Here is a 27147-nt window from a genome sequence, read left to right as displayed (position 1 = left end):
CTTAATCTCAGACCATTCTGCCAATCAGGTATTACTTTGCCGATAGTGATTTAATTTCACACCATTTTTACAAAATTGTAAAAAAAGGCTAGAGAATTTTGAAACAGGACAGCAAACAATCTTTTCTCTCTGTGACTTAGATGTGTGGCAAATGGAGAACAAAACATTGAATATATAATCATCAAGTAGTGGCAGTGTCACATAGATCATACCAGGGTAGCACTGTGATCCTTCTCTTAACCAGTTACTGAAAGCTATTGGAAATGCTTCAATGTCAAAAGAAATGAGCTGTTGTACCAGTAATTCTCTTTTGGCTACCTTCAAATAAATTCACCATAATGTGGATTTTACTGAAAACTGAAAAAGACAGCTGCTTCACCCAGCAATGGTTTGGAACCTCTGGTTCTTCTCCAGCTAGCTGGGTTGGATGGAGGCAGGACGGTGGCCGTGCTCTCCTCAACAAAGCTGTATAAATATTAATTCCGTGTATATTTAATAAAGGTTTTATATATAACAGTGTAAGAAGAAGAAAAATAAAGACAAACAGATAAAGATTCTGGCAAAAGAAGCACATTTTAATATAATCTCCAACAAAGCAGACATACAAAAGGGGGAAGAACTGTGGATTTTCCCACCCCTGACCAAATCCTTGAACTCTCTTCCAAAAGCAACAGTAGATATGACTTTTATCTCACCTTGTACATCCTAAATTCTGCATAAAGTTTACAAATTTATGTGGTAGCTGTGCTGACTTTTACTGAAAATGCAGAAAAAGGTGTAAGTTTAATATTTCTTAATTGACGGCATCTTAGTTGTTAATTTGATAAACATGTATCTTCTGTGGGTTTGAACATACCAATTCACCATGTACTTCAAATAATTATGAATTTGCCAGAGAATTAAGTGTCAACAACTTAAGGAAATATACATCCTTGAGAATGATATGTGACTTCTGCCAATGTATTGCTGTATTTTTATGTGAACAACCCAAACCCTTCAAAATGCAAGACTATAAGCTTATCACTAGTGTGAAAAATGATGGCTTCAGTCTGGAAGTATGTATATCTCAGAGAAACAGACTGTATTTTGCATTGCATTTTTTGATTTGTTTTAGTCTGATGTGTAAAATAAGTTGTTGCATAACTGGATAATATGCAATAAAGTAGTACTGAGTCAATAGTGAATTTACATTGTATGTAAGATATAACTGCATTTAAATTTTTACATCTCATTTGTGTTTTACAAGTATTTGCCTTTTTTTACTTTAAGTCTATTAAGTGTCACTGTTTCTTCTGAAACCTGCATATTCTGGGAGGGTGTATATTTTGCACAAGATTTAATGTATTCAAATGAAAAAAACAGTTGGGAAATTTTGAACTCTAGAATTACCCTCTAATAAAAATTTATTTTCCTATTACAATGCAATCTCAGTATTCTAGTCATCTTATGTGAAAACTACTATTCCTTGGGGGAAAAAAATAGAAATCAGCAAAAGGTCTCAAATGAAATTTTATAGAATTTTGTAACACAGATAAGTACTATTTTTGCACAGACATCTCTGGATGCCAACTAGATGTAATTAATAAAGCCTTATGCAAATCAATGCAAACAAAACTACCATCAGTAGTAGTAAGTGTTCCCCAGATTAAAGATGTAGAAGAGCATTAATACATTAGATAATTTTAATATTTAGAAAACATACAATGAATTCTCAGTAAACAAAAATGTTTGGCAAACTCCTGATTGATTGTTTTAGTTTTGCTTAATCCTAATGCAAGCTGAAGATAATGAGTTCAAATATCATTCCCTGGAGAAATGGATTTTGCTGTCAAAGACAAATAATTTCTATACCTTTACCAATTAAGCCTGTACATCTAAAATACTTATTCGTACCTGTTTCTAAACAGAAGAGGAAGGGAAAGAATAAAGACCTTTAACTGTTTCTAAAAGGAAATAGTGGACTGCAAGAAGAATTTCATTTGTTCCCCAAGCCTGAAAGGAGATAAAGAATACATTAGACTATATTTCAGGCTGTGTTGTCAGTTTTAAAACAAACTTCAGAAACACATAAAGAAAGAAAATAAAATCTTTTAATTTAAAACTTTTAAGACAAAAAAATCATTCATCTACTCTTCTGCATTTTCATTTCTCTACCTCAAGACTGAACAAGGCAATGAAAACATGTTTGTAGAGCAGTCCTTTGTAAAAAGCTTTCCAATGTAGTTATTACAATGCTTTAACAATCCGAGCACGCCTCTGTGAATGTATCTGCTTTAATTCCACTCTGTTTAGAAAGCAGATGGTAACAATCTACAAACCCTGAGGTAATCTTCACTGAGACCTCTCATTCCCTCCCCTGCATTACTGTCACTAAGGTTATTGAGCATTCCCATGCTTTCTGTTTATGAAACTTATTTTCCACTCCGTTGGCTTCTGCACACGTTTATCTTTTTTTTGTTGTTGTTGTTGTTTTTTCCCCAGCTGATGTAAAGTGGGGTCCTCAGTTTGCTTCTAAGATACTGATATAACAGTTTGAAAGGGTCAGGATCAATAAAGGAAAGAGCAGTAAGTATGGTGACATTTTTTAGGCCTAGCAGATTTTGGTTTGGCTGAACTATGCTTTTTCATGTCCTCTGCATGGCACTCTGTGTGTAATAATCATGCAGGGAATGAATACATTTGCATGGAAATGCAGAAATGCTTATTGAACATCTCAGTTGAAGAGAGTTTAGGAGATGATCACAGGACAAGATGTGCTCTTGTTAGTTAGATTACTGTACTTCACAGAAAGAGTCAGATTTGGACCTTCTAAAGCCCTGAAATGTTTGTTTTAAGACACTTATCTCTAACCTTCTGGTGAGCCGCCTATAAATTCAACTTAATTTCATTTGCAGGAGAAACATAACAACAGCTTTTCTAAATAAAGACAAAAGACATCCCAAAGCCTAAGTGTGTTAAGTGTTTGCTTTGGATGAGTGTAGGGAGGCTGTTTCTTCAGCCACTGTGTGTTTACCTGACAGTTTTCTGATAAGCAGTGTGATAGCGAAAGCCCACTTTGTGACAGTGCTAACACCATCTGCCAGGTGCTGATAGCTTGCTGAATAATGCTGTCATCAACACTCAAGTGCTGATGTAAAGTTATTGCTTCAGCGACCACTACCACTTTCATCTTCTGTCTAATTGGTTGTTGCCACTAAAAAGTATTATTAAAAAAAAAAAAAAAAAGAAAAGCATGGGTCATTTTTCTTTATCACGATGAATTACTTTTAGGCTACTTTGCAGTGCCACTGTTGTGTGTTTATTGCTTTCTGCTTCCTGCCAATTTTACTTATCTACACTGTAGAGTGAACTTTATTGCCTACCTATGATCAGTACCTGATTTGCTGACAAATACCCATAGAAAGTTTCACTAGACCTTGATATAGTGAAATACCTGTTAAGGCCATACTCTGCTGGACACAGTGGGTGCCTCATGATGTAGGGTACAGTGCAATAATTTGCGTAATCATTATTTGGTGTCAATTGTTACAGCTAAATTTGTACCAGCTGAAAACCAGGCCAGAGAGTTTAAAGAAAATGTATACAGAAAATTTTGGAAGTATTTCAATCATCAAGAAACCACATTTAAATGCATTTATTTAAGTGTGAAGAAATACACTGTGCAGGCTGCACAGACATGCATGCCCCAGAAAGTTCACTGATGGTGGCTGAGAAAAACAGACAGCCTTCATAGTTTTACACTACAGCATTGAGCTACTAAAATAAGTACATGTGAAGAACCTCAAGTGTTTAGAATGGCTGAGAACATAATGTAATATAACTTCAGCCAGAATCAGGTCTCACTTGCGTCAGCATAAATGTGGACTAAAGCTATTTTGGCTTTAAAATGCTGTACTGGAGATTTTGGTTTGGCTTCCTATTTTTGGCAGGATTTACCTTTCTTTTGCAGGATGTTCTGTCTTGCTTTAATGAAAGCTAGGATGTCAGCATCAGCCTGGCTGTCTCCAGTCAGAGGAATAGATGTACTTGAACTTGGTGGGGTCCTGAAATAAGAAAGTATACTTGTAGACCCAACTGAGTAAGAAGGTTATTTTTCTATTCCATTATCTCCTCTCTTTTCAGCATGGAGGGCTTTGCTCTCCAGATACATTGTTAGAGATGGCACAGTTCAGAGGAGAATCAAGCTCAGGACTTCTTAATGCTCTTATGTAGGTTCTTAAGATTAGCCAATATCTTTTTAGTTTGGTAGGGCTACATGCTTATCAGCTATAAAACCTCTCACAAAGGGTTAAAAATATTTTACTGCTGAGTCAAAGACTTGCTTCTAAGCGGAAAAGCCTAATATAGTGAGTTTACCAAAGAAATGATGGATGTGACTATGCCTTGTGTGTGTTTGCTTCAGGAAAAAATGCTGCTATTTATTTGAACAGATCAATAGCATTTTTGCCTACTGTAAGGGAATTAAGTTTTCATACATACATATAAGTATACAATCACATGACATTCATGACATTTGCTCACAGATGCAACTCCTTTGTGCTGCTGAGTCTCCAGTCCCAGCTGAGATCTTGTATCTATGCAGTTAAATCATTGACTTACCTCTGCTTTTGATAGACCCTCTGGTGGTATAAGATGATGTAGTACAGTGAAGCTATTCTAATCAGCTAAGAAAGCTAAGAATTGGGCCCTGTGTCTTTAGCCTTGTTTAAAGATTAAGCACTAATGTTGAAATGAGAAATATTGCGATAAAAATTACAATATGGAAGGACAAGTGGAACCGAAGGGAGAAACTTTTTTTTTTACGTGTCCTACCTTTGTAATTATAGTTATTTCCACTGTTCCTTACTGACTATTGTAGTAGAATGTAATTGTGCCTGACATAAACAGAAGTCTGATATCCTTGTCTTTGTGCTACTAATTAAGTCCTTAGTTGCTGAATTAGTGAACCAAAATGGAAAAAAAATATAAATTACTATGAACTTAATAAAATATCTCTTTTTATTTACAAGGTGATCTCAGAACACCAGTAAAGAACTATATTCTTATTGATTTTCATTTGATTAGGAACAATATAAAAAATAGAAATTACACAATATATTTGAGAAGTACTGTCTAAATTCCATTTTAGCTTCTCTCTTTTCTTCTGTTTTTCTTAAACACAAATGCAATTTAAAACATCAGGTTTTGGGGGATGAAATTTTCCACTATTTTTTGCTGTTCTAGAAATGTTTTGGAAAATGAAAGAAAAAACCCCTTGTGAATTGTTCTTACTAATGCAGTAGGAAAAATAGTAACTTAACCGTATTTTCCTAAGGGCCTTAACAACCAGAACTGTTGAGTGCAATAAGAATGTAACTTCTGGAAGTATACTGACTTGGCATGATGTTTTGGTGGGAGAAAAGAACATGGAAATGAGCACATTAGAAAAAATAGAGAGGCTGTAAAAAAAAAAAAAAAAAAGTAGTTTCTGTTAACCTGCTAAGCTAATTTTCACAAAGCAGTACGTCTTTTGAGAAAACATGACATGTAACATTTGCCAAACCTGACACACCTGGGCCGCTGGTGTCATTTTATTTTACTAGAATAATTTGTAGGAGGGAGATTCAAAATATTTTAAGCACAAAATCACAAGAATTAAAAAATCTCTGTGTAGTTCCTGCATTCTCCAATACTTACATACTCTGATCTCCCTTATTTTCAAATGTTTTTATTTACTCTTTCAGAGTCCTTTTTTCTTGCTGAGAAGACACAGTCATGAGTATTCATAAGCTCATGGGGAAAAAAGCCTCAGGCCAAACAAGAAACAACCTCTATAATGCTGATAATGCAGCTACTTGGTGTAAAGCTATGGTACAACCTTGGTGTTGTTTTGGAAGTTGGAGGAAAATCTGTAATTTCAGTTTTATTTTTGTTTTTCAAGGAGACTCTTGTTAAAGAGATTGATAGAGGGTTATCTAGGCATTATATTACTTACTGGTTTGCTCTTTCCTCTGAATAGCCCATGTATGCTTCTTACCTTGTTTTTAAAGTAGGGTTACTAGAAGTGATTGAATTGTTTTTCCCAGCTGGATCTTCATTAGGGCTGACTCTTGTGGTGTCTGAAAAACTGTAATGGGAGCAGAAATGAAGGAAAGAATATAGCCCTTGTGGAGGTAATATTAATACATGTTAAGTAACTGTTTTTGAAGACTTTTTTAATCTATATAAAGCACTTGTTTACTGGAAGAGGGTTTTCAGTTGAATCCATGTGATGATTAGGTTTATGTAGAGAATGTGTCTACAAAAGAATGACAAATAAGCTCATAAAGATTATACTTTTAGTATTTGCCTTCTAAGCAGGGCTTGTAAAGCACTTTGATGTATCTGGTGTACAGTCTGTAATGGTATATTTAGTTCCCAAACTGACTATTAGCCAAGTGAAGCCTTAGCTCATTTTCCATTCTTTCTTTAGTCAGGCAAAATTATTACCAAAATCAGTGGAAGACTGGATAAAAACTCAGTGAGGACTTTGGGTTGTGGCTTGTTGATGATAGCCAAATATATTGCAAACAGCTGTTGTGCATTCCTGTCCCTGCAAATATCGTTATCAAGGAACCTCTCCACTAGGAAGGCACATTTCTGCCACGGAATGCCTAGGGACTGTCCCCAGGGGTTGCATATGCTGCCGGATCTGGTGCCAAACTTAGAGTGGAAACACTGATTTACTCAGTTTTAGGATTTTTCCTGTAGATGGCAGGATTGGCAAGGTCTTGCTTTTCTAACTCTGCAGTATTTTGTTCATTGTTGGCTGACGAATTGATATTTCTGGCAGAGAACTTGAAAAAGGAAAGAAATTTATTACTAAAATGTTACTGTATTACGTTGTGCCAGGTTCAGTTTTGCAGAAGATATTGTGCCCAAGAGTGTAAGTCATTTTCAAATGAACAGCTCCAGGTTTACTGAATGTTTCTCATTAACTCCTCAAGCCCCATACCATTCACACCTGCCTGAATGGATGAAAATAACCTCAAGATTCAGCCTAATTCAACTAAAGCAATATCATATTTAATGTTAATAGTATTCTGTACTTTATTGCGCCTACATATTACAAGAGCTAGAAAGGATGTGTGATGTTATTACCTTCTATGTGGTTTAACAATATCTGGGAACTTCACATCATAGTTCTGCTTTAGGATTTCCTGAACATTTTTTCCATTGATTTGGCAGCTTTTAAAAACTAAGTTATTTAGGGTCTTAAATTCAATTTTCTAAAAGGACTCTGTGTCTGTGCCCTTAGATACCTAGGCATCCAAGCCATATAACCATGGTTTAATAAATCACTACACATCAACTGAACCATAGCAACCATCCATGACTCTGTTCTTAGCCTGCAACAAATGTAAGGTAATGTGACTTAATGTGATCCTTTTTCATTGCTTTCTTTTCACTGAAATAAGCTTCTTTGCTTTTTATTTGCCATGAACAAAATGTATAATTTTATAAATACTGTGAGTCAGGTGAAGTAATTTATTTTTAAGCTGCAGTAGCTTATATGTTTGAACTAATTTTTTCCATCGAATTTAAATGAAAATTATTCTTCAGAATTGTTAAATCCCCATTTTAGAGGGGACTCAGATCCAGATCCATTAAAAAACCTAGACACTACAGGTGTGGCAGGGTTTGACCTCTAGGGATCTCACTTTCAAGTGGATTCCTGGACCCAGGACACTATGCCAAAACTTGCCTTAGAGTGGTCTGGGAGAACTGGGCACCTGAGGAAGGTGATGTTAAAAACACCCCTTAGACTGAGTGAAGTGATGCCCAGAATCAGGAAATTAACAGCGTGCTCAGAGGTGGACCTTAAACTCCTACCCTCTGCCTGTGGAGTTAAAGCCAGACATTTTTGTCTGTGGGATGCAAACTCTTCTCCTGCAAGTCAAAGAAATTTATAAGGAAGCTTAGAACTATTTTTTGTAATGACTCAGAGTGCTGCTTCCATGTAAGAGGTTAACAATTAGTGTACTAATCTAACAAATGAGTCCCTCAGCTTGGCAGAACTCAAATCCATATTTTACATATCCCAGAGATTTCCCTAATCCCTAATCCCTAGGCTAGAGGGATGGCCTGTATGGGCATGATTTGCAACCTTCATACTGAAGCTCGGATGATGTTTCTATGGCATTGCAAGATACATTGAATCATAAGGGGATGAAAGAGTGTAGTTTTGCTGTGCAGTGGTTTGTACGCTCGGATGCAACTTGCTCCTAGCCTGTTCTCAGAAAGCAGGACTCTCCTTCCTTCACCCGAGTGTCAGATGCTGTTGCAGTGATGAGAAAAGATAAGAAATTTTGCTAGTACTGCTCTAAATTTAATGAAAAGTCATTCTGACAGCATGGGGTTGGCATAAAGATCCCTCTCTCTGTGTGTTAAGCCTGAAGGACTGGACATCTCAGGATGCTCAACAAAGCCAGACAAAACCATAGCTGACCTGATTCAGTGCGATGATAGTCCTTCTTCAAGAAAGAGGTTGGTCTAGAGATCTCTAGAGGTGCCTTCCAACCAACATTTCTGTAATGTGTAAACAGGCACTCCTGGATTACAGTTTTGGATTTGGATGGACATACAAGGCATAGAAGTCCTGTCTCTTTGTCTGGCTCCTAAGGTCTAACATTGTTCAGGTTCTTTTGACAATGTATAATTCCCATTTTCATTCTGGATCTAACTGATTTTTCCTTGAGTTGAATTTAAGAAGTCTCAAAGCACTGTTTCCTGACAGCTTCAGTAAAACTCCTGCTTTTTCTGGAGATTAGTCTGTCAACTTCATATGTCTCAGTTCTTTTTTTAACGCACTACCTGGACTTTCACCCAGTGGGTAACTTGCTTTGGGGGGGGGGGGGGTGTCTTCTGTTGGGGATACATGTCTTAGGCATGGGTCAGCAGCTAGAGAGATGTACACAGTGTTGCAGCAGTGTCTCGCTGCAGGAACCCAAGGGCCAGAGACAACTGTCCCATGGACTGACCAGCTCCATCAAGCCCACAGGGTAGAGGAGCTGGGGAGATGATGGGTGTCATGGTATGAATGCTTGATTTGCCAGCTGAAAAAAAGCAGAAAATCAGGTAGATTAAAACAGAAAGCATAAAATTTGAAGGTGTGCAACCTCTGCAATATTAAAAAAACTCAGCTGCAGTTCTCCAGTCATCTGAGCCTTGGACGTCAGGAGAACAGATGTTCTGTGTAAAGGCAGGCAAGATTCAAGCTGCTTAAAATCTGAACATTTTAGTATTTGGTTACAAAATCAAATTTGGCCTAACTTGCAAATTCATAGATATGTTCTATGTTCAAGTTAAATTGTTACCAACAGAATGTGAAAACCTTTGAAATGTCATTAATCAACGATGTTATTCCCAGATTATATTTTATCATCACGTCACACTGTGGAAAACTGGCAGGAATGAAAAATTATTATGATACAAAATGCTGCAAAATATGTAAACATTTCCCTTGTTTCACATAGCATTAATATAGGGAGCAAATTTTGCAATCCAGGACAATAAATTTTAAAAAATCTGATGCTTCAAGTCATCGGAGAACATGAAGAGTTATCTGAAAATATCTCCAAGGGAATCTAAAGCAACAGGAAGATTTTGAAGACGAAGAAGCTGGAGAGCCAGGGGGTCTGAGACTGAACATACTGTGGGGCTTGCTGGAATAGGACGAATGAGATTCAGTAAAAGGGAATGAGTGAGGTTAAGAAAGATCTGACTGAATTAAAAAGGAATGCATTCCTTCTCAGAGAAGGAAAAAAATCCAAAATTTTTTAGACTATTTGAATAACTATCCAACATTTGCTTGATTCAAGGGGAGTACAAGAACAGTTCAACCCTAGTGAAATTAAATATTCAGTGAGAGAGGTAACTTGAACAGACAAGGATCTGATAAATTTCTTAAACGAAAGCCAATGTGGGAGAAGACTATATAAGGATGAACAAAACGCTGTGCTTGAATTCTGAAGTGGAGCAGACATGGAATGCTGAGCCCAACATGCATTTTAAGGCTTTTTGCAGACTTGACAGAAACCCATTAAGAGACATAAACGTACATACTGTACGAGTTGCAGTTAGCACCACAGCTTTATTTCAGAAACAATATGGACAAGTAGGGTATTCTCTTTCAAGTTTGAGGGATTTTATTAGGTATTCCTTTTGAATAAAATAGCTTCTTGATGATTATTTTAAGCTCTTCTTCCTTTCTCTTTCTACTGTGACTCTGGGATCTCTGATTAGACCCTTTTCTGTCTGAAATATCGAGATGGGTCATTCTTTCTCCACTTTGCACAGTTGTTCTTCATTTTAAGTAATATGTTCAGATCAGATGAGATTTAATATTTCTGCAACCTTCATATGAAAGACATATGCAAAGTTAAATGTAGTCTGGAAACCTTCTGAATCTACTTAACAGGTGAATGAGCTTGAGTCTGTAAGCCTCTACAATACACAAACTACTGGTTTCAGCTATTTTAAGTATATCAGATTTGGTAATGTGATTAACCTGTTCAAGAAATTACCTTTCTTACGCAGAAATGTTTTTTATTCATGCCAAACCCGCTGATAACCCTTATGTCACCCTTTTCCCCACTTTAGCTCTGCTGTCACTGAAATCAATGTTTTGCTTCTTACTCTAGCGGGAGTAGGATCAAGCAAGCCAATGGCTTTCACAGCTTACTGACTAAGGCAGAAATGCTCACTGTTCAACTCTTACTAACACAGACCCATTTCAACACTTAACAACTCAGCCATAATTGAAAGAGAGACACATTTGGCCATGAATCAAGTGCCTTTCATATGTGTGTATCCTTCTCCAGCCTCAAAAGGATTACCAGCTTCCCTTCTCTGTTATTTTAGTTATAAATTGATTTAATATAAAATACAATTTGAGGCTATCACATTTCCTTCCCAAGGCTTAATTTTCTCTGGTAACATGACTAAGGTGTGTCAAACAATAACAATCCACATGAATTGTGCACCAGCAGTGATCAAAAGATTTTGTGTAAACACATATATAAATCTCAAGATAGATTATGGAGTATATCTGTATCCTTTATAGGCTGAGATAGATAATTTATTACTTCTAATCCTGAAGATTGTATTTATATCCATTCACGCCCAGGAGTTTGTCTGAATGGTTTTACTGCATACTTACTCTGTCAACAGCAGTCTTAGATTTCTAACATGCAGCCCACTAAGTTTTAGATCTTATAGCTATTGAATACACCTGTGAACTGAATTCCATCTTGGAAATAGGTTTTATTTACACCACATCATATCAAATATAATTTATGTCAGTTTCTGCTTTTGTGACTGGTTATTCTGCTGGGTGAAGATAGCAATATCATTTCAGAGAAGGAGTCTGTTGATTCCTAGGTGAGTTAGACGCGAAGAGCCATTTGTGTCTCAGGACTGTGTAACTGAGAGGAGCAATTGTAGTCTGGGCTCATCCTACACAATCATGGGAACTGGTAAGTAAAGTTCCTGTGTCAACTGGGGTCAAGGAAATCCTTGGGAAATAAGTACTCTACTGTTTTATACTCTTAAAGCCTGTGAAATCGGAAACTTTTACTCTAAAATATTATTGTCTGAAGTAGGGGGAAAAGTAAATTTTCATGCACAGTGGGATGTTAAGCCTGCAGCTCCCACCTCACAAAAAGTAGAAATAGTGTTTCTACTTCCATATACATCACACTGGAAATGTACCTGTGTAAAATATGTGTAAACAGCCTAGCATAAAATAAGATCAACTTTCTGGTACTATAAGGAGGAAAGAGTAGTTAACTTCAAAAGATCATTGCAAGAATATTGATACAGATGGGAAAACAAAACTACATTCATCCTGACTCCCTCTACAATTTAAGTTCCAGAAGATGAATGTTCTGGGTCTGTGATGTGTATGCAAGGATCATCCAGTCAGTCTCAGTCAATATGTCCATTACTTAGACCCAGAGAAACTGTTCATTATAAAGAACATGTGATTTTTTGCAAGAGACCATGTGCGGCAGTACAGGACTCTGAAGTAAGCTTGGCAGCTGAAAACAACCAGACACCTACCCCTGTTCTATTCAAAATGCTAAACACACTTTTCTGAGACCTGTCCTCCAGTAATAAACATAAACGGTAAAGGCATTTGAAAGAAAAGTTTAAAAGAAAATTATAAAGAAACCAGTTATGCAATTTTGCTTCTGAGCTAGGGTGGGGGAAGGAGAAATCACCGCTCCTGGAGGCCAGTGTCCCATTGCTCTGGAAAGTGCCTAGCCATTATGGTATGTTCTTTTTAATTCTAGCTTTGACTGCAAAAGATACCACTCTCCTGAGCAATGTATCAGCACACCAACTGGAAATTGTCATTCCCAAGAACATTGGGGCAGAGAGGTTGTGCAAGAGGTCCTTAGTTCAATTCAGTACAAAGTTAAAGAGAGTGACAGTCATGGATTGCTTGAGCTAATTTGGCTGATTTTTGTGCTAAGCTAGACCAAAAATGCTTTCATGTTCTGTTCCATCAACTTTTCTGTGGGACAAGTAACCTTCAGACTAAAACCAGAAATGAACAGCTCAAATTAGGCCTAAAACCTGCCAGCCATTTGCAAAAGTAATAGTGCCTAAGACTTGAGAGAACACAGAATAAGAATTGAAGCAAAGTAGTAAAGACTAGAGTCAGTTTTCATCAGTTTGAGACTCTGAAAATGCCTTCTTAGGCCACTTTAGAGGATTATGTGTTTCATTCTCTGTATTGATTCTGGAGCATTTACTATAGATATAAGAATTTACAATAAAAATTAGAATATATTTGCCAGTTCTAAGAAAATCCAGTATTCATTATTTAATGGTATGTAGGATATATTATGTTTGCTGCAAAGCAGAAAACATCACTTATGCAGAGTATTGTTATAAAATTGTAGGTGAAGCCACTCATCAGAGAAAGATTGTATAATGAGAAGTGGGGAGAGAGAGGGGGAGAAAAAGATAGCATGAGAGAGGTGGGGAGGGAGAGAGGAAGAGGGAACAAGAGAGAACACCTCCATTTATTGTCAATGAATATGGAAACCTGCACATTCAGGTATGTGTTTTTCTGCACTTTGCTTGAAGGCTATGAAAGATCTATTACTGTAAATTTAAATTAGAGGTTTTGAAATCAGAAGTGATTAATGATGAAACAACCAAGATGATTACAGTTTCCTACTGTAGAGGATGCACCAGTGTTTTATAATATCAAATGCAGTATCATAGTGGAATAATATGCTGCATAAATGTAGCACCAGGACATTTTTCAACAGCAAATCTATCTAGGCTACATATTAAATAATTTTAAAATCTTTTTTTGGTTTGCAGCCCCCTGAATACATTCCAAAGGAGATATAGTCTCCTCATACAGCAAAACTGACAGATAACAGGCTTGCTTTTCCTATCTATCTGTCATGGGGTCCCTAGTGACAGGTTTCCAGGTTCCCAATACCAACAAATCAAAAGAACTGAGTTACAATAAGCTACCTGCAATATGATTGCAAAATAACTGAATGATAAAAATTCATTTTCTACACAGCCATTTCTCTTGTAACTGGAAATGCAGTGTTTGAGTGTGATATTTGCAAAAGCATTCCAGTGAACTGCACTTCTACTAAAACTGCATTTTCTTACAAGTAAGTAAGGAAGAGAAAAATGACCAATTTACCTGTTAGTTGATAGATGTTGTGAGGATTTGATAAACTGGGGATAAACAGTCATGGTATTTGGTGAGCTAACCATCTCTGGCTTTTCCTGCTGGGTTTAGATTGAAAAACAAAGTTATGTAGGATAGGATTCTTTTAAAGTGCTTAATATTGGCCTACAGGTCTCAGCAATAACAAGGTAGGCAATGACTCATTCAGAAAACAGAGTCTGAATCACACAGTATTTTCTTCACTTGGACAAACACTTCTGAACAAAGAGAAAAGTGTTTAGGATTGGTTCAAGTATTTTTAAGCTCAAGTTACAGGTTTTTAATATGTAACAGCATGTGTTCACTGATTTGAGTTTCCTAGGGAGCTCAGATGTATAGATAGGTGAAGATCCAAGAAATCAATCCCAATTATTTTTTCCAGTTTTCTAATCTTCTACTGATGAATCATGAGAGGCTGAATCCTGGACCTCTCCTGTTAAGGGATAGAGAAAAATGTGCTCCAGTGGATTCAAGAATATTACTTGCAGTGCTTTGAAAAGCCTAAATATTTAGGCAGGAGGGTGACTAAAACTTTATCCTCTTTGCCACTAATATGGTTAGGGATTTTAACCTGAAAAGTATTTTGCAATGATAACTTGAAGTTAAGCTAGTTAGGTGGCACTTTACAGATAACTAAGTTCCTTATGCTAAGTTTCATATTTACTTTAGGCTGTTTTCTTAAAAATACAGTTTAAATTTATACTCATAAGAATTAAACAAAATACTGGCTAAACAGTTCTTTGTTTATAACAACTTCTCCCCGAGGAGTAAATCTTCTCTTCTAGTTTATAATAAATGATATTGGATGGACTGCACTCAGCACTCTTTTTCATTAGGCTGATGTGCACTTCATGGCAGTGCTTTGCTGTGAGATGCCATGTCACTACTTGGAAGAAATTAAAAAAAGTGTCAGAAGGGGAGCATAAGAAAGCTATGTTGTTGTTTCAGTTGATCCCCCTCCAGACCCTCTTGTACTGTCTCCTGTGTTTGTGAAACTGTGTAGCTTTCAGACTGACTGTGTTATGAACTTCTAATACACTGTTTAAAATGACATCTCTTTAGTTCATTTTTACACAAGTCATTAAATTAGAGCACTCTGTTTCTGCTGGGTTCTTAAACAGGCAATGATGGCAGTGGTGGGCTTCAGCTAGAGACTGAGGGGACATATGCTCTGTGCTGAGAGCTTTTGACCCTCTGGGAACTTAGGAAAGCTGAAAGATTACTGGAGTTTTGCAAACAAAGGAAGCTAAAAACCAATTATGTTTGCTGGGATTTGCCCATATTACAGCTATGACTGCCATCTTCTAATACATACATCATAAGCCTGATGAAATCATAATTTTGCTAGCAGTAAAAAAGATTATTTTTTCCAATCTTGTCTGTTTGTTTTATGTTTCTTCAGAGTTTTTGGCATTTTGAGACCATTCTTGGCTTTCAATCAAGTTGTTTGGGGGAAGGTCAAAACAAAAATAAAGCAGAAAGCAAGGATTTTGCTTCATTTGTGTTAGCTTCATACAAGCATAATTCACATTGGCATTGTCTGATTTACATTGGCATAAGCACAGGTGAATCTGGCCCCAAATACCATCCTTCATACTCTGTTCTAGCTAGTCAATTAACTACTTTAAGAAATGATTGAAGATGTTACATTTACATGAAAATGGAAGAAATACAAAGTGATTTCATACCTGTAGATTTATTGTCTCTTCAGACCACCAGACTTCAAAGTCTTTTTGCAACTTCATCTTGACTTTTTTGATAAGAAGCTGCAGGTGCTCAATTTCTATCTTCAGCCCTTTCACGCGATTGAACATTGCCTTATAACTAATATGAGAAGAAGAAAGTATATTATTACAGATCTTCCAATACATATCTGAACAAAGCTTTATCCTACCTAGAACAGTTACAGATTTAAACTACAAAAGAATAAATAATAATCAGAGATGCAGGGAACACAGACAGAATGGTGGTAGGAAGAGACATCTCATGTTTTATAAGAGCTTGACTAGACAGTAGGCACAAGAAACTTATCCCACAAAGCTTTTATTTCACTAGAGAAATTGGTGAAATTCAAGTGGGATCAACACTTGATTAACAATTAAAATACAGGTTCAATCAAATATGTCAATTATTTCTTTTGATTTCTCAGCATGTTACCATTAATAAAGAAGTGGTTGCCAGAGCCTGGATTCAGATAGGATCTGAGAGAGATTCGCTGTTCAGATTGAAGCTTCATCAACAAGGCCTGTTGGCTAACATATAGTTGGAGATTTACCAGTAGCATGAAATAGCCAGAAGTTTCCTCATAGATTGCACATAACATAAATGCCAGCAAATTACTTAGAACTGATATCCTTGCATCTATTTTCTTTTATCCTCCTGGCTACAGCAAGATTAGAGCAAGGATTGTTTACCCAACGCATACTCTGCATATTATTTACACTTAGTCAATCCTGTATAGCCTAAAGGTTTTCCTTAGGTCAAGGAAGGCAGTACATTTCTGAATCAACCAAAAAGGTTCACAATACATCTGGATTTAAACAAGTTGCTAACACTAACCCTCAGGGAGGACAGTAAGCTATTTTTATTTATTTTTAGCCAATAGTCCAAGCATAAATATTCCCCACTCATGTACTGTGGCATCTTACAGACAAACCAACAGCATACACACAAATCTAAAAACTATTAGTGAACCACAAAGCTGACATTTTTAAAATGTCAGAGAAAACCCTGAGGGTAGCTGTGTGTGCAGAATTGTAATTGGAATATACTATCATTATAATTTATCTTCTGAAGGATGGCAGAAGTTTGAGGTAGAAGTAATACCTTTTTTTTTCTTCTTCAATTTGCGTTCGAAGTTTCTCTTCTACTGGATCAAGTGTATTTAGCTCTTCAGAAGGACTGGAAACAGCTATAGGAGAAATGATCAGATGTAAGCAATGACCATATGATGTCAAAAAAGAAGTAACTTTTGATTAGAATAAAAACTATTTTTTAAGAGGTTGGTACTGAAATGGGGGTCATTAACAATTTCTCTCTTCTGGAAATGGTTCTTCAAATTCTTTATTTAGATCTTATTTAGCATAAGAGACACTTGGTAACTAGTGAATTGAATTAAGTTGCTTTTAATTTTTTTTTTTTTCATTAAAGACTGGAATATTCATTTTAGATATGAATAAAAGTGAGTTTGCCAGTCCATTTTAAAAGTTCACCTTTGGCATAAAACCCTAACAAATGCATTAGACCTGACAGTTTTGGCTACAAAGACAAGAGCAGAACAGCGAAGTTGTTGCAAAAAGAGGATACAACACTAGCTGTGCTGGTGCCTGGAATTAAAGTAACAGAAAGAACAGTAAAAGACAAATCCTGAAGGAGAAATTAACTTTGGTAAGCAATAAATCCAGACAATTAGTATAAATAAGGAAAATGTCCTGAAACTATATGAGAAATTTTTCAACGTAAAGGAGAACTGAGGAAATACCTTAAGAGTAGCCTAAGTTAACCTAAGCAAGCAGTTTAGGATTCTGTATCCTACAACTAGTTAGCATGCAATACACAATATGCTTATTCAGAGAGATGGCAAAACAGTCTTTCCATCATGGGTTATAAGTTCAGCAGTGAAAGGAAATGTAAAGTTACAACAGTTTCTATTTCTAGAATGAATGAGAATAGTTTAAGGTTCACAAGAAAACATGTTTAACCTCTCTAACTGAAGAAAAAAAATGAAAGAAACAAAAGATTTGCTATATAATACATGCAAGTTTCCACCCCAACTATTATTTCTGCCAAGAAAATAAATTCTACATCAACCTGTCATGAGGCCTGAGAAGTGCACCCTCTCTTCAAGGAGAGTAATTCTGTCTGGAATAAGAGGGCAGTAATGACCCCTCTCTGCTTGTCAGTGAGCCAGCTGAAACCATTAATGTTTTGTTGTTACACCCTGTAGCTTAATACAGATGAAGCTGAAAAGCATTTTATTTCATTTAGAGTACTTAGGTCAAGCATGTTAATACAGATAGCCAAGGTAGACAAAGCCCATGCACAATTCTCATTTCAGACATAGAAAGGCTTTGCTGGATGTGCAGATTACAAAAGAAGGGTAGGATGAAGACATTTGTGGTGGACAGGGTACCCTCAAAAGATTGAAAAATAAACTGCTTGGAATGTTAAAGTGAATGCACAAGCCAGGAGGTGCAAACATCATGGCAGAGGAGATGCTACAACAGTGGCATTATATAACAAGTTATACCCAAACACAATGGATAATAAGACGGCCATCATAATCATTCCAGAACCTTTATGGAAAGCAGTAAACCTTTCGATTACAGGGGATCAGGATTTTCTGATTTGTCAGATTTCATCCTCAGGAGAAGGCATAACGTGGGAAAGCGCAGAGCTATACTGGGAACTTGTGGGGACACACTGCAGAGCTCCTGAGGCTTCACACTTGTTCTGGCCTTCATGGATATACGGCATCCAGGCTTGAGAGAAATGTGGTCTTGTGGAACAAACTGAAATGATTCAGGGAGTTACTGCCTCCCAAGTGAGCCATGCTCACAGACCATGTGAGCATCCTTAATATGTTTCTGTGCAAAGCCAGCCAGACTTAACTTGAGCAGTCTTTACCAGTGGTTAAAGGGGACTCTCCTGAGCACACTGATGTGCATTTGACCTATTTGCACAATCTGTTACGCTGTCTGAGTTCAGGAGGTGGCAGCTCGAGCCCCTTATAATGAAGCAAAATAAGACAGAGTGGAAGACAGTAACATCTTAAAATGTTAATGCTGTTTCTGAAGTGTGGACTTCCCTACATGAAAACATCACCAAATTCTGCTAGTCATCACAGTGATGCGAGGCCATAATATTGCAGCTTTCCTTCCCTGGTTTATTTGGACATCTAGTACTTTGAAAAATAGTTTTGCACTAGCTCTGAAAGGGCAGCCACACTTAGGCAGAGTTTTGTTACTTATATATAAAAACACCAAGAAAAACATGTTTTTCTGCTGCTGTTTACATCTGTAGAAGGGATTATTTGGTTGCAAGTTACCTTCAGAAATAATAATAAAGCCTTTTATACGAGATGAGTACCTCTATCACACAAAGGCCTCAACATCCTCAACCCTGAATAGGGCTACGCCCATTATCTCTAGCAATATGCTGGGGATGGAAGCAAGAAACACAGCTGTGGGCAAGGTGAGCAGCACAAAGTTTTGTATATGTATGCAACAGAAAGAGATGAGTACACTGCAAGCTGATGGGGCCGCAGCAGCAAAAATAGCATTGGGTATTTCACCAAGTAAATGGCTAAAACTTAGACATCCATCACTGTGTTCCAGTCACAAAAGCGGAAGAGATCTGATCACAGTGTCAGGTTGAAGTCCAGTGGTAAGTCAAGTCCAGGATATGCCTACTTGGGCACTGCTTTGTAAGTTCTCTGGTGTCTTTTGCTATGCTGTTGCAGTCTCCATTTCAGCTTTTTGTCATGCCTGCTCATTGTAACAAAGTGCTTGTGAACTGAATAGCATTCTGCTCCAAAGACTAGACCTTTTTGAATCTGCCTACTGTAATATATACAGATGAACACATAGCTTTTTCCTGATGTTCCAAGCGAAAGAGATCTATGGTCTGGTGGAGTGTATTTCAACCCTTTTGTGTGGTGCTGCTTCTGCCTTCACCTCATTCCCTGATACTTCTTTTCTCCCCTCTTCCCTTTACCTTTCCCAAATCCCTGCAGTGGCCTCTTTCTGCCCCTGGGCTCCTGCTGCTGCTGCCTCACACCCCTTTCCTCCCACCAGCCCAGGAAATTTCAGCTACAACTGAAGCTAAGAAGCTAAGGCAGAGGTTAATGGCTCATTGTATCTCATGTCTAATTTTAGCATTCTTCAGTACACAGGCTCTGTTATTTTAAAACAACATGAGAAGGACAACTGAGTGAATAGATAGTAAAACATAGAAAGCATATTTACTCACAAATTTAAGATAGATACCTAAGAAGAATTACCTCCTTTTTGCTACAGGTTTTTATTCTGCTAAAGAGTTTCTTTTTATTGTATATACCTGCCTGCCTGTGCAGAAACAGAAAATATTTATTAAAACATCAAATCATTTTATATATATGTTAACCGCATATATATGAAGTACATGTAAATTACAAAAAAATGGAAATTTAGGAGACCAACTTTTGCCCATATACATTAAAAAATTTGCAATAATTAAAAAGTGCCAAGGTGCTCCTACTGAAATATTAACTATCAGATATAATTTCTGAACTGTGCAGAAGAACACAAAGTGGTATCTGCTTTGTTCACTCAGGGTTGACTTTTAATTCATTGATTGACAGTTTGTCATATGAAACTTGATTGTACAGTCTAGCGCTATGCTTTCAGTGCGTCAACTGAGATGAGCCATTCGGCTGATGTGCAATAAACATGCACTTGTAGTGCCCCAGTGACTTCTCCTGGGAAACAAATGCAGTTGGTGCAATTTGATCCTGGATAATGCAGACCCAGGTTTCAGGGGAGGTATGACATGCATGTTTAGGAAAACATTGCCTCTGTGTATACTAGGGGTTTCTGTTGGCATCCATCCAATTCTATACAACAGAGATATTTTAGCAGAAGTCAGCAATGTACCCATAAAGAGTATTAGTTCCTTTACATTAGCATAACTGCACATAGAGCTGAGTGGCAAAACTTATGAATCCTATGTTGTGAGGTCTTTTGTTAAGACTACTGGGTTGCATGATGTAAAGACATTGGGTAGTGAAATAGCTAGCAACTTTTACATTTATCTTCAGGCTAACTGTTTTTGTTTCATCTTCAGATAGAACCCATTTGGTGAAGTGAGGCACAGGATACAATTGATACTAGCAGCCTGCTTAGAGAGGAAGGTGAGCTCTGCATGAGTTGACACTGTTCATATCATAAAGGTTTGTGGGGTTTGTGTTTTGGTTTTTTTTTTCCATAAAGAAGATTGTAAGTGGCATTTTAAGATATAATAATTTTATTCTAATGAAAGGGCCAATTTTGGAGCACAAGAAGTATTAAATTTTACAACACATTCCACATCAGCAAATCACGCAGTACCAGAAAGAAATGATAGCACCTGCTAACTGGATCACTATTTCAAAGCTATATGACAAGCATGAATGAAAAACACTATTTCTAGCATGAGATACTAAGTGTTATTACCATAGTTCACTGCAAGCTGGCAACAAGTTGAAATACTCTGGCAGATTCTTGTCTACAGTCAGAAAATTTTGCAAGAAACTCTCTGTGACCCTGAACTTTATACTCTCTGGGGCGCTCATATATTTCTTGACCTGAGTGTATCCTAGAAGTCAAACTCCTAGGGATTTATTGTCTTATGCCTCAAATAACATTGTGCCCTGCCCTCCAGCTGTACTTTTGCAGTCAAAGATTTTAATTTTTTCACTGCATAGTCTTGTGTTTATCTACTTAAATTTATAGTCACTGAAGTAACCAAACTTAGAATTGACATCAGTATCCAGTTAATATTTTTACTGCTTTATTTATCAGCTTTGCAGCTTTTGGCAAGCTCGGGCCTTAGTGCTTTCAAACTAGAACATATGCTGTCATTTCATTTTTTAAAAAGAACTACCTGTCCATTGTTATTCCAAATCAGCTTACAAGTAATTCTCCCCTTCTTTTTTCTTATTCCTCCTCTGGGCCATGTCAACCTATGTTTGTCACTAGGCACCACGTGTACCTTATTGTCATGGTTTAACCCCAGCCAGCAACTAAGCACCATGCAGCCGCTTGCTCACTCCCCCCTCCACCCAGTGGGATGGGGAGAGAATCAAAAAAAAGTAAAACTCGTGGGCTGAGATAAAGACAGTTTAATAGGACAGAAAGGAAGAAAATTATAATGATGACGATGATAATAATAATAAAATTACAATAATAACAATAAAACCAAAAGAATTAGAATATAGAAAACAAGTGATGCACAATGCAATTGCTCACCACTCACCAACCAATGCCCAGCCAGTTCCCGAGCAGCGGCCCCCAACCAGCTTTCCCCCTAGTTTATATACTGAGCATGACATCATATGGTATGGAATATCCCTTTGGCCAGTTTGTGTCAGCTGCCCTGGCTGTGTCCCCTCCCAACTTCTTATGCCCCTCCAGCCTTCTCGCTGGCTGGGCATGAGAAGCTGAAAAATCCTTGACTTAGTATAAACACTACTTAGCAACAACTGAAAACATCAGTGTGTTATCATTATTCTCATACTCAATCCAAAACATAGCACTATACCAGCTACTAGGAAGAAAATTAACTCTATCCCAGCCAAAACCAGGACACTTACACAAAAGCAAAGATGGGTATGCACAATGAAACTCAGGAGAAGAAGAAAATACCCTAATGTCTGGAACAGTTTATATTGTGGGTTTTAGAGCAATTTTCCCCTAATCCTAATGTAATAGATTTTTAAAAATTTCAGTCAGTTGGTCATGAGCATACACTGAAACAAACTGTCCCATTTTCAGCGCTTTACAAGTTAGTGCATGTGTGTGGGATTAAGCATACGTGTATTTTGTTGATTTTTATTTTTATTTTAATCATTGAATTTACTAAAAGGGTCCATCAGTATGCTGCTTTTCTTTGTATGATTGTATTGTTTATTGTTTTACTAGCTTAATATTGGCTTAAACTAACTGACTTCTAATGCACACCTGGAAAGCTGAGCTATTTTTTCCAGTCTCTGTGAGCTGTTTTGGCTAAATACAGACTCACACTTCAATTCCCTCAAGTCTCTTCTTTGAAACTAGTCATCTATATATTTGCTCCTGAAAATACATGGCATATGAAACAGAAGGCGTTGCCTTCACATCAGCTGCACTCAAGCCATGAACGTTTCTGAAACCATTGTGCCTAAAAGTTCTTTGTTGGTTTCCAAATATACAAGTACAATATACTGGGAAAAAAACCCCAACAGCTTCAAGTTTAATATGTTCCATACACACCAGTTGATCTAGTGGAATAGTAACATAGCTGGGTCTTAGTCAGGAAACCCCCACTAACTCAGATTCTTGCCTACACTTAGTAAATACATTTTATCATTTGATTACATGAGATTGTTGTTGCATCATTTATCTTGTTCATAATATTAGATAAAACTGTACCTGATATTTGAATGATCTTTCTCTGCCTCCCAAGAAGGGGTGTGGTTTGTCATCCATAAGTTTTGAGGCTTCATTAGCATTCATTTCTACAACATCCAAGAGCTTTCATGGAAAAAAAAGTCTCTTTGCTAAGTTTTGTCATGCTCTTCTTGAAAGAAAAGGATGGAAAATACTTCTGAAGTTGCTTGCTTATCATGAAGCTGAGACATTAGGAATACACTGCCCCTAATGTGCAGATCGCAGTTGAAATAAGACAGCACCATAACTTTTGTAAAGCAATGCCTGGTCAAGATAAGAACTTGAGTAAGAATAATATAGCACAACTTTATCGAGAATAAGAAATACCTAAGGCTGCTAGAGGTGCAGTCACACTGAGTGTCACAGAGCACAGAAGAGATACTGAAGCTTAGTGCATCCATATTTCTTGCTGGGGATTCTCAGATAAGCAGATGTACAGTTCTCAGTTCTGAGAAGTGCCAGCTTTACTGTGCATGAGCAATATACACAGGCATGCACAGTAAATCCTGTGCTTGCAGGTCACGTTTAGGAATGCAATGCAACACAGCAACTGTGGGATCAATTCAATAGGTCTAATGTTTTCTAAAAATAATGGGTATTTTATCTGCATTCTCCATGGAACTCTGGCTGTGGTCGTCAGATTGTCATGACAATGCACAAAAGCATTTATTTTGGACTGTACACTGAATTTATAGCAATGCCATTTGGAAGAGTACTAAGGAAAAATAAGCATACATGTTTTATACTTAACTGATTCTGTTTCAGCTGTGTATAGGTATAGATGGGTCATGCAACTGACATGTCACTTCAAGTTAGACAATAAAAGAGGTTTTGACCTTGATTCAAGAGGTAAATACTAACCAAACAAATGTATATGGTAGTATCAGCCTGAACAGTTTTGATCTTTCTGCCACAAGGTGTTAGTAAAAGACTTTTCATCTGCAAGAGAGAAGTAGAGGAGATGGAAAAGAGAAAGGAAATAAACACAAATGTCAGTGAAATCAGTACATTATGGGCATGGGGTTGCGCCATACTGTGTTTAGTTTAACCCTTGCCCCAAATAAGGCAAAAGGTGTTGGGCCTGAAGCACCTCTATCATGGATCTGATTTTTTTTCTGGGCAAATAGCAGAGATATGTACTAAGACCCTACCTCAGTTAAGTAAGTGTACAATAAAGACCAATGTATTACAGAAGTTTTGTTTCCACTCTCCCACCTGGCTACTCCATTAGCCCTCTAAAAGAGTTTTCTGAATGCTTTTCTAAATGTTGGTGTGATGTACAAGTTTTCCAGAAAATTTCTGAAGCCACAACCATAGGATTTCATGTCATCAGGAATGTTATTCTTTAAGAAGATTCATTTTGATGTTGTTCAGTGTTTTGGCACATGTGCTAGATCAGGGCCACATACAACCTGGGCAGTTGTGGGGACGAGATTATATTTTTGAGACCCTCTGTCCCTGCTGGCCGCACTCATATCCCACATCGAGTGCCACAATTTTGCTGGTCCTTCAATGTACACACCCATTGGCTGCAGCTGCAGAACAGCTAGGCTGTCTGAGCTGGGCTACCAGCTCAAGAAGGTGCAAGAAGTATACAGATATTTAAGCATTTCTCATAACTCAGACAGCTCTTTCCTATGACCTATGAAGGAAAGGACATTGAGCTCGATGTTCTGGTAGCTGCTGGCTGAATTACACTGTACTGTATACTGAGAAGAGACAATCCTGACATATCCAGAAACAATTACAACTTATCCACAAGATTCTTATCTGGAGAAGTATATCCAACTTCTGCACATTTGTGAGAGATTATTAGTAACTACTTGCTCCAAGTCACTATTTTCTTTGATCTTAAACATGCAAAAATTTTTGAGCAAAGAAAGAGTGAATTAATTTCTTTTAGCCATTTCAGCAAAACCTAACATGGAAGAAGTTTTTCACCAGATTTGGAGCTTGTTCTGAAACACTGGATATCATGTTAGCCATGCTATTTCTTATTCACTCCTTGTCCTATGCTTTACACAATCAGATGGAAATTGCTATTCTAAGTCTGACCTTTACCTTGAAAAAATCAAAGCAAATACAGATGTGAAAGAGTTCCATTTGCTGTTTACAGTTCATTAGATTACAGAACTTTTGTTTATTACAAAGACGTCTCATGGAGGAAATCTTGACTGATGCAGAACTAGTCAAGCTGCCCAACACACCCATTGGACATGGCCAGAAGAAAGAAGTTTGCAGCACCTTAAACTGCATGTTACTCTTAGTTATTCTACTAGCTTTTTAGAGGCAATAGAGAGAGGCTACTCTGAGGTATACTGAAGCTAAAGCAAACAATGTTAGGCCTAGAATCAGTAGAATGTGTGCATAAAAACAAATTTATTTTTTGCTTACTCCACCTCAAGTCCTGTCTTAGAATTACAGAATCATTCTGGTTGGAAGGGACCTTGGAAGACTGTGTGGTCCAACCTACTGCTCAAAGTTGGGTGAAAACGGAATCATACTAGGTTCTCCAGACATGTTGTGAAAAACTCCAAGGACAGAGATGCTGCAAACTTCTCTGATGACCTCTTTCAATATGTAAGTATCCTCATAGCATCTTTTTCCTAATATCTTAATTTTAGTAGACCAAATTAGAGAATTGAGAGTTTCATCTCAGATTCTCTCTTGCTTACTTGCTAGTCACCAGAAGAAGTCTCTAAATAATAATGCAATTCACACTGAACTTTTCAGTATTTCAGAAGAAATACTTATTGCAAGAAAGCTTACAGAAACTGCAAGCTGTTCCAACAGCAGGGAAATGCTGAAGTTAATGTCAATAAAACTGAGAATTGGATAGCTGTGCTACAAGTTCATGACTCTTAATAAAAATATTACTTGATCCAAAGATGTCTTTGCTCTCTTTTGAGATCTGATAAGCTGAAGCTGAGTGGGTCACATGGGAAGCTTAATAGGAACACACGAGTAATCTCAGAATTTTATCTGACAGTTCAGGAGAACAAATTTGCAAAGGTTCCCATTAAAGATGTAGTATTCTCTTTCTTGAAGACACAATGAAAGGGAAAACTCATGGCTGCCTCTAGAATGTAGCACTGCACCTTGTAAAACCTGATAAAAGAGTAACACAAAAACCACAGCAACAAATAAAACTACAAAACTCCCTAGAAAGACTGAAGAGAAACTTATGGAAAGAAAGGTCTATGTGGGCTTGAGGCCTGAAGGGACAGGTGTAAGAGGTATCTTCTTATTAGAAGATACTCCTACAGTTTTAAACGTAATTCCTACATAATACTGGGAAAAACTTAAAACATATTATCTAAGAAGAAACCTCAAGTACTGCTGCAAGGGAATCATTGCTGCTTGTCTAGCTGCTGCTTCGAATCCGTGGTTCTTTTTCCCTATTGTGATCATCTTTACAGAAGAACTTGGTACATACATACAAAAATACAAAAGCTTTTCAAGAGCTCAGAGTTTTAGCCATATACTGTGCTGACTTGAAGCGCAAAATAGCATGTAAACCCAAGAGAATAAGTTTGTTATGGTATGTAACTTCACAGTTAGCACAGGCTAAAGTCTATGCTTTTTTCCTCCAAGACAAATCTGAAATAACTACAATGACTTAAATACACTGCAGTAACAAGAAGCTATAAAGATCCTCTAATCTATTTATAATATCCTATATAACTACTTAGATATATTTTCAAAATTAATTGCCCATCAGTATTTCAAGCATTTGCTTAAAAACTGGTTTGGTAAATATTTCTAAAAGCACTTCATATGTTACTGTAATTGCACAAAGCAAATTCAAAAGTATGTTTATCTTTGTCAGAGTAAAACTCTTATTTTAAAAAAGGCAAAGAGGCACTGGTTTCTGAATTTTCAGCCCACTTTGCTATTGATATCTTTGTCTTAACAATAGTGAAAAATCATCATCCTTTTTTAACAAGCACAACCTTACCAGTTTTCTGTCAGTCTCAGAATTCCAAAAATAAACCTTAATGCAAAGCATTTCTGATTTTTTTTTTCCTTTGAAATAGAAAGACTGAAGAAATGAAACCCATCCCTAAAAAGAGTGGCCTTGACACCACTAGAGGTCACCCTAGGAATAAAATCAGTGCCCTGCATGCACAAGGAGAGCTAACTTTCACAAAACCACCGCTGTTGCTTGACATTTCAAGCACAAATGTATAGAAGAACATAAAACAGAGAAACATTAAGCATATCAAAATTATGAATTTCTAAGAGAAATCTTTCCCT

At 37.1% G+C, this 27147-nt stretch overlaps 1 protein-coding gene across 6 annotated transcripts in view; it reads right to left on the bottom strand.

Moving 5' to 3' along the window:
• Positions 1–345: 345 nt before the first annotated feature.
• The window catches only part of KIF6 (kinesin family member 6), a 189410-nt gene continuing 162608 nt past the window's right edge, over positions 346–27147 (bottom strand). For 2 of the 6 annotated variants that reach the window (XM_030035919.1, XM_030035924.1), the window contains 6 exons: positions 16553–16637; positions 15415–15550; positions 13700–13788; positions 6017–6106; positions 3937–4043; positions 565–1992 (listed from right to left, as the gene is read on the bottom strand). In XM_030035919.1, coding sequence (XP_029891779.1) covers positions 1976–1992; positions 3937–4043; positions 6017–6106; positions 13700–13788; positions 15415–15550; positions 16553–16637 — 524 coding nt within the window. In that variant the 3' untranslated portion in view covers positions 565–1975. Of the gene's footprint in view, positions 358–564; positions 1993–3931; positions 4044–5974; positions 6107–13699; positions 13789–15414; positions 15551–16552; positions 16638–27147 lie in introns of those variants that run through there. The other 4 variants (XR_003926406.1, XM_030035920.1, XM_030035921.1 and 1 more) reach the window with 4 other exon arrangements.

This window comes from Aquila chrysaetos, chromosome 13 (genome assembly GCF_900496995.4).
Source record: "Aquila chrysaetos chrysaetos chromosome 13, bAquChr1.4, whole genome shotgun sequence".
Lineage (NCBI taxonomy): Eukaryota > Metazoa > Chordata > Aves > Accipitriformes > Accipitridae > Aquila > Aquila chrysaetos.
Note: the sequence above shows the minus strand (reverse complement) of the source record. Positions and strands in the feature narration are given on the sequence as shown.